General features: G+C 45.6%; 1 protein-coding gene across 1 annotated transcript in view; it reads right to left on the bottom strand.

The window, feature by feature from the left end:
• GLI3 (GLI family zinc finger 3) overlaps nucleotides 1-8,540 on the bottom strand; it is a 341,317-nt gene that overhangs the window by 219,829 nt on the left and 112,948 nt on the right. Inside the window, exon 3 of the mRNA XM_006142992.3 lies at nucleotides 188-430. Coding sequence (XP_006143054.1) covers nucleotides 188-430 — 243 coding nt within the window. The remainder of the gene's footprint in view (nucleotides 1-187; nucleotides 431-8,540) is intronic.

Genomic DNA, 8,540 nt, shown 5'->3' with positions numbered 1-8,540 from the left:
AAAAAAAAAAAAAAAAAAAGTAGAAAGAGAACTGAACCTTTAAAAAAAAAAAAAAGTATGTAAGTCAGTCCAAAAAGTGTGTGTGCACTCTGCCTCTCTCACAAACACACACACACTCGCACGTGTGTGCACAGTCTTCCCCATGGCTTCTGAAACAAGCACCAACGGGCAGGCAGGAGGTACTTACGATAGTGAGGCTCCATGTACCCATTCCTGGGGTCCATGGCAAATACGGTCCCACGGTAAGGGACAGAGGGCTCTGCCAGGTGTGGCAGGGATCCATGGATCTCCTTCTTGATCAGCGAGGCCCTCTCGTCACTCGATGTTGAAGGCTCCTCGCTGATCTTGCTGAGTCCCTGGACACTCTGTGGTTGCATGGTGATGGCGTTTCTTCTCTCTCTGTGATAGGTCTGTCCAGGACTTTCATCCTCTACAGAAAGAAGGAAATGAAAGACTCAGTTAGCCACTGCAAGGAGTAATTAAAACCTCGTCATCAATTAGGTCTCCCTCTTTACCCCTCCTTGAAAAAGAAGCCTCTTTCTCATTCATGGCAACTCGGAAAGCTACACACCTGTGATAGGATATCTTTAAGACAAAACTGCTTGTGAAAGAAGAGGCTCCAAAATCCACATTGGCGGAGGAAGGGGAGCAGGACATGAGCCTATTAAATTAGTCCTCGCAGGTATAGCTGCATCTGCCAGTGAGGCTTTTCCTCGTGGACTTGCCAAGATCCCACAGGTTCCACGTGGACCTCAAAGTTTTGCCAACCTAAGGCCGCGGGTGTCCAGCTTCCCTTTATCTGCCTAGGGAAGCGAGGCCTCTGGTCTTAGGAGAAGTCCAGCTACCCACAGAAGCTCTGGGTGTCTCTAGGGGATGCGGGGCTCATGTTCCTCAGAGGATGACCTATTAGAAAGTGAGTCGAGAATTTGGGGGGGTGTTCTTTTAAGTCTTTGTAACCCACCAAGAGATTTCACAGACCCAGAAATCGGACAGAAAACCCACTGGCGACACAGGATAGCCAGGTAGTCATCATAAAGACCTACAGAGCCGCTGGTGAGACTCACAAGAAAGCTGAGGACTAAGAAGAAAGCTGAGTGAGACTGAAGTCCTGATGGGAGATGGTTCTGTGGTTAGGAAGGCAGGCACCCGTTCTGCTGATACAGTGCGCGGATAGGATCCGTACAGGTCTTCAAACATGTATGAGAAGCTGACAAAATTCCACGTATCCTTGGCATTCTGCTTCCTAATACTTCAGTGGTCTTTGATCTGTAAGAACTTCCCATCTATCTGCTATAGTTCTCAGCACATGTGATTGGAGGACTTTTCTATAAGAGCAGATCAAAGAACAGATGCAGAACATTGAACTGAGTTGGGTGTCTGGACCCACAACCAGTGGACCAATTTGCCTGTTAGGACAGCATGCACTCGGAATTATGAACCCCCAATAAGCTCTCCTTTAATCCACACTCCGTGCTCTGGCAGGTATGTGCTGAGAATGGACCTGCCCAGGCACTGCTTAGACATTTCATTCAAAGACTTTTTCATTGTAAAACATTTTTTATAAAAAAACAAAGTACCAAAATTATCCTTGGGTATAAATCACACTATGTCTACTTTTTAGATGGACTGAACTTGAAGACATCTCATCCAAGCATGTTAAAAAAGCTTCAAAGTAATCCATAAAGCAGACCAGGCTAATAAGAGGTCTCTAAAACCCCTCCAAAATAAATAAATAAATAAATAAAATGCATTAGGCTTTAAGTGTTCCTTAGCTCTTGGTTCAAATTCAGAAGAAAGTTGGACTATAAACACAGACAAGCATATAAATACGACCTATTCTTGTGTTGAGTGAGAGCTTGAACTCCCTCAAGCCAGTAGCAACTTTGTTCTGCCTGCACACAAGACTTTAAAAATACGCAATGCCTTGTTTTAGCCTAGCAAATGCCCAGGCACTGCTTAGACATTTCATTCAAAGACTTTTTCATTGTAAAACATTTTTTATAAAAAAACAAAGTACCAAAATTATCCTTGGGTATAAATCACACTATGTCTACTTTTTAGATGGACTGAACTTGAAGACATCTCATCCAAGCATGTTAAAAAAGCTTCAAAGTAATCCATAAAGCAGACCAGGCTAATAAGAGGTCTCTAAAACCCCTCCAAAATAAATAAATAAATAAATAAAATGCATTAGGCTTTAAGTGTTCCTTAGCTCTTGGTTCAAATTCAGAAGAAAGTTGGACTATAAACACAGACAAGCATATAAATACGAACTATCCTTGTGTTGAGTGAGAACTTGAACTACCTCAAGCCAGTAGCAACTTTGTTCTGCCTGCACACAAGACTTTAAAAATACGCAATGCCTTGTTTTAGCCTAGCAAATGACCTGCAAAACAGAGTAAGCAAAGAGGTTTGTTTCAGCCTCTCCAGTCAATTTGCTGACTACCACAAGATAACTGTGAAATATTATTTGGGTATTGTTTTGTGCAGATCCTCTCCCAAATCTCATAATTAAGGGGTAAGTTATGAATTTAATCTATCAAGCATCAACCAAAATAATATATAAAACACTGGCATAACCCCACATTTCTCAGTGATCTTTAAAAAAGCCATTTAAACCAGGCTTTTGGTAATTAAAAAAAAAAAGGACATTTTAATTTCCCTTGGACTAGCACTTTTAGGCACTAGTCCAACTTTCTATTTCATTAGCAGGAAAGCTGCAGGCTTTAGGGTTTTGCAGTTATGGAAAGCACAAGAGTGTCAAAAACACTCAGGTTGGTTTTATAAAAAGTCCTATAACCTATAAATGGCCCAAGTCATATTTTCCACCAATTCGCACTCTGCATAAAACCTTTCTTCCAGCACTCAGGTGCAAGTTTCTGTAGAATGGGACCTTGGCTTGGAGGTGGGAATACCCTTCCGCCAAGGGGCTGTAACACATTATCAGCATTCTCCGGGAAAGATGAATGACGAAGCTCTCCTAATCTCTTCCAGGTTTTAAACAGGATTTCCCTGACTTAATCTTCCTAGAAGAAATTAACCTTTCTTCTCTTAAAACTGTGTCCCCGCTTAAACTCGGTTTCTTAGGAACTATGTCTATATGATGAGTATTTGAATCCGGCTTTACGAGGAACTGAATAATTGGGATGGCTGGACCAGAGAGTCTTTCTTGCTTCCTTTCTACCTCACACTCCTGTGAGCAGGAGGTGGGGGGAGAGGGGATGTTTGGAAATGTGGGTGTCTTTGCTACCTGATTTTCTTAAAGAGAGCTAACTCAACATGTCTCAATATTAAAGTTATAAAAAGAAGTAACCAAAGCTCAAATATTTAACACGGGGAAAAAAAAAATGAAGTTCCTCTCTTAGTAAAGTTAAATACAAGCCAAAAGAAAATTGTTCTAAATGTGGAAACTTTCACCAGAAGACTTACTTTTGCAACAGTTGGTGCTACCAGATTTTTCCCCACCCACCCCACCAAATTCCAATTCCGGCAGACAAATATTTCATGAAGTTTACCTCCTGTACTGAGTCGCTTTTGATGGGCATTTAGAGGCGAACTTGACAGTACACACACTCCTGAGTACAAACAGCTAGGAGGCTTGAAAGCAGTCTGTATACAGCGAGAGGGAAACTTTCCAAGCAATATTCCTGCCTGCTCTTATAAATTTAGCAAGCACTTCAGCTAGCCAAAAGACGAAAGCTGTCTAATCTTGTTCAGTTGAGCCGAGCTGTTCAATAAAGTTTGAGAGTCAGTGCAGACAGGCTACGCCAGGCCAAATTATTGACAGAAACATACTGTCCACCATGGTAACAAGCAGAAGTCTGCTGCAGAAATGTAAGCAAACAGCCCCCTGCTCCAAGATCATCTGCCAATGGACTTTAACAGCCAAACACAAGGCGACTGCTGGGCCTTCTCTGTGTAACAGCTGCAGGCGTGGGGGTCAAACTGAAGCATGCAATTCACTACAAACTTTCAGGGAAAAAATGACTTTAAATACGGTCGGTCATCGTAATCCCACTTGGTACTCCTCCTCCTTTCTGCATATCCATGCTCAAGTGGAAGTCAGCAAATCCCTGCCCCCAAACAGAGAGCTGTCTAAAGCATCGTGTTTTAGAAACTATCCCAGATTTTCTAAACTCCTCCAAAAGCAACAGGCACCCAGCCAGCAGTCGGAAAGCTGAAAACTTGGAAAAATCAAGGCACTCGTTGCAGTCCGTGTTGAGGAGGCTAGCAACACAGGTCTGGAGAGCGCGATCGCGCTGCGGGAAGCAGGACTCGAACACACACTCTTGTGCACTTGCTCACAAACTCCTGTACAATTTCTCACTACAACTGAAGAGACAAGTTCTTTCTGACCCAGGACTTAGAAAAGTTTCAGACCATGCTTCCATTGAAAAACCAAAAACCAAGACCGCAAAACAGGACTCCGCCAAGCATCACTAAGGAGGGACACCTCCTGTCACCTAACCAAACTGGCTGAGTAGGAGTTCCCAGTACACGTGCTCATCCTTTTTCCCCTTGACATCAATTTTCAGCTGTTCCCTGAACTCCTGTTTTAATACTCTGACTTCTCTTCCCCCAAGACCTAAAGCCACAAGAAGAAGAGAACGGGCGATACTTACAACTCTGTCCCCAGGCTCGGGCTAGCTACTTTCTGCAAACTTCTCTTGGTGAGTGAGCATTCACTAGCTTTGCAGACCCTCTGGGAACATTCTCGGTGTCTTGCTGCCTCGCTCTCCCTCTCCCTCTCCCTCTCCTAGGCAGTGCTGCTCCCATTAGAGGAATTAAAAGTGGTTGGAGCCATGCTAAATTTAACAAGCTCATTAGTATTCTTTCTGAGTGCTTCCGAGTGAACTCTCCCTATTCAAGCCGCTCTCTCCAGCAGAAGGGTCAGGCGGCTAATCATTAAATCAAACTAATGTCACCCTATCACAATCAGCCCGAGAGAAGGAGGGTTTATTATTTCAGTTTATGCTAAATAAACGGTTTTACAAATGGTCCCCAAGCAAGGTCAACAGCAGCTTCAATTACAAGACAAACTTAACAAGAGTTGCTGTAAACCAAGTACTCCGTGTTGACTTAAGAACAGGCTCGGTTCCACATACTGCCACTAGCAGGATTGCACAGGAATGCATATTGTAAAATAAAGGAAGGGGTGAGCTTTTCTCTTTGCCAGAATCTGCGACTGCACAGCGACTCCTCATTCACCTCTCTCCAACCAGCTAGCCGCTCAGCTCAATTCACCCCACACAAAGGCTGGAGCCCAGACCTCAATGGACCGAGTGAAACATGTTCAAAACTAGGCTCTCTATTGTGACTGAATTTCTTAACATCTTTTCAAAAAGCGGAGAATGCCTTGAGGCTAAAGGAAGAAACAGGCTAATGGTGAATTGGGAATTCTGAGCAAATTTCAGAGCCCTTTCCTCCTAGCTTTTGAGGTTGAAAGCAAGCTCTTTCCTTTCAAGTTTCAAAGTCCTTTTTCCTCCCGCAGTGTCACAGAAGGATTTGAAAAGAAGGTAATTGTGCTCCAGTCTCCCTGATCAGAGCTTACGTCCTATTTCTGGTATTTCGGAAGACTCCTTGCAATAATAGTGCATATAGCTCAATCCCTTAACCGGCCTGCACTCTGCAATTGCTCATTAAATGAACAATTGCGGGTATAAAATGCCTTTTGTGTTCAAGGTCTGGATAGAAGATAAGCATTCTAGGACTCTAAATTTGGTTTACTAAGGAAACTCTCCATCATTAAATTACAAAACTGAAGTCAGAATATCAGGCTTTCCCAGAAAAGTGGCACTCAGGTTGCAGTGAGCCAAAATGAGGGGCAGTTGGGGGGGTGGGGAGGCCACAGAATGTGGCAGGGGGGTGCAGGGCGGGGGTGGGGACTGGAGGTTCAGATTTCGAGCCCAATGGGCTCCAACGAGAAAATATTTGCACGCCTGATGTCCGAGTTTGTGAAACCTTGTCATGTCTACACTGAATACTATGATAAAGTCATCTGCAAATAAATTAAAACCCAAGACTGAGGCTCCATGGATCACAGACCTCTCACCAGCAGACATCTCCCCTTCCTTGGGCAAAGAAATAATCCTTCCCTCCGTCATCCACATCATCTCTTTTGATCCTTGACACCTAGCGACTTGGCAGGACAAGGGATCAGGCCCCGCTTTTGGATCAGAAAAAGGCTGCTGTGTCCCATGTAAGTGACCAAAGCAAATCCCACCGACACCTTGATGGATCCACACAGCTGCGTTCACGCAGCAGGAGGTCTGAGCCTGGGTAGGTTTCTGAATACCTGGACTGCAACCCAAACCACCACCACCCACAAATGGAAGGAGAAGGTCTTGCACAGAAAATTTCAAAATCCAGGTATCCTTCCAAAGTTTTAATCAATCTAAACCCACCCCAAGAGGGGTCCAGAGGACAAACGCGCAGGGAGAGGGTGGGCCGGAGGGATCCGATTGTCACAAGGAGCCACCCCTTGTTCCTAGGCCCGAAGCTGCGCGGGGCCCTCGAAGTGCGGACTGCCATTCACAGCACTGGTGCGCAGCCGGAGGCTTGTGTGTCCCCCGAGTTTTCCATGTGCTCCCAGGAGCTCGGGGCCCAGCATTCTGTCTTGAAGGAGACACAGAGCATGCTTTCTACTTTCCTCCCAGGAAACTGCCTCGCTGTGTCTGGAAAGGGCACTATTTCATTTTTGCCCTGTTTCACGTTTGTTGCATCTTGTCAGCTTTTCTTTCTCTGGTTATTTACATGTTGATGCTCTTTGAATAAAAGCCAACAGAACCCAGGTCCTCGCCTCCCTGTTTCCGAATTCTCCCTGTGACATGGACCAAAGAGCGATAAGAAAAAGGAGAAGAGGCTACGAATATTCATAAGCATTGTAGAACTGCAAGGAAAGGGGAATAAAGTTCCCCTAGTCTTACAAAGCAGAATCTCCCCTTTCCAGCTAGACTGCAGCTCTGCTAAGCCAGGGGCAGCTCCCCAGAATGTCTAGGGCTTGGCTTCCAAAGAGAGTGAGCAAACAATGCCTTCTCTAAGAACATTTCCAATACCCTTGGGGTCAGGCGTTGCCCTTGTGCGGCTACACATACATCTCCCATTGACAATGACGGATGACAGAGGGAGGGGCCCAGATGGATCTGGAGAGAGCGCCCTGCTTTGTTTGCAACCTTCAAACCGCACTGCCAGGCCTGCAACGTGAGAAGGCTGCAGCAGGATTTGAAGCTTCCAAGAAATTCAAGTGACAACCCGCCCGCAAAGACTTTGGGAGAGCTCTCTTCCTACTTGTCATCAACTGGGAGATCCCAGGGTGAAAGGAGAGAAAGCAGAAAGTTCCCCCAGTCAGGCAAAGGAGTACCTAAATTGTTTTCACATTTCTGCTGTTCTTTTTGCCCAAGGATAGAACATGGTCTAGGCTGAACAATACCCTACTGGCCCTTCACTGCCAGCTATATCTGCTGGAGGTGGCAAGCAGTGTTCAGCCCAAGGCTAAGTTCTCACCTCACTCCCTAACTGCTCGGTTTACAGAGCTCTGCAACTTCAAGAGGTCCCTGGGATAGAAGGGAGTAGGCACAGAAAGCAAGATGAGAATTTAGTAAAACTAAAATGCAAACCCCGAAATGGCTGTGAGCCCCACTGCAGTTGAGCAGAGCAGCCGATGGCATGCAGAGCAAGCAGCCTCCTGTCCCTATCAGCTAGTCTGGGCCCTCACCGAGCATGCCTGATGGCCTAAGAGTTTCCATTCATTTTCCTTGCACCCCTGAACCCTCACAAACGCAAGACCTACAGTCCCAATCCTGGGAGGATGCTTCTGAATGTTGTGACAGGGATAGCAGAGATCACTGTGACGTGGCTGAGCACACAAGTGCAGGCACAAATCCAACTACTAACCAACTTCCACAGCTCCTGCAGGAGAGCCTTGGACAAGTGGGCATGCACCTGGGAAGAGGAAAATACAAACAGAACAGAACCCTCCAGGGCCCCTGCAGGCTTGCCTTTAAACGAGGGGAGGAGATCTTCCTTGTTCTCCCTGAGCTTGTGAAGACCTTTCCTTGAATTAAGAATTCGAAAACGTCATGAAGCTTCTTCTATTAGCCTGCTATTAGTTGCTAGTCGCTGCTTACACAGAGTGAGTTAATTAGTGACATCAAAGGCAGTACAATAAATTCCCAGGAGGGACCACATTTTTTCCTCCTGCTTAATAGCGCATTTATGCCTATCTGCGAGGAACAGTCTCACGCACACTTAGGTAGCAGGGATTTCTCTGAGAACTCCCTCCGAGTCTTTTAGAAGCAAAGAATGCATTCTCTTTCTCACTTTGCACGCACAGACCTGAGCAGTTAAGATTCCACCAGCAATAGTTTAACAGCAACGACAAGATGCCTGTTCACAAGGCCAGTGTTCAGGCTCTGTCGCCTGGTTGCATCCTCCACCGGAACGATGCTATCACTCTGAGCTCCAGCCCAGCCTGTGTGCTGGGAGGACGAACAGCAGGTTCCCTTTAAAGACAGGAGGGACTGGGACCGGCAGTTAGCACA

The sequence above is a fragment of the Tupaia chinensis genome, unplaced genomic scaffold (genome assembly GCF_000334495.1).
Source record: "Tupaia chinensis unplaced genomic scaffold, TupChi_1.0 Scaffold000088_1, whole genome shotgun sequence".
Lineage (NCBI taxonomy): Eukaryota > Metazoa > Chordata > Mammalia > Scandentia > Tupaiidae > Tupaia > Tupaia belangeri.
Note: the sequence above shows the minus strand (reverse complement) of the source record. Positions and strands in the feature narration are given on the sequence as shown.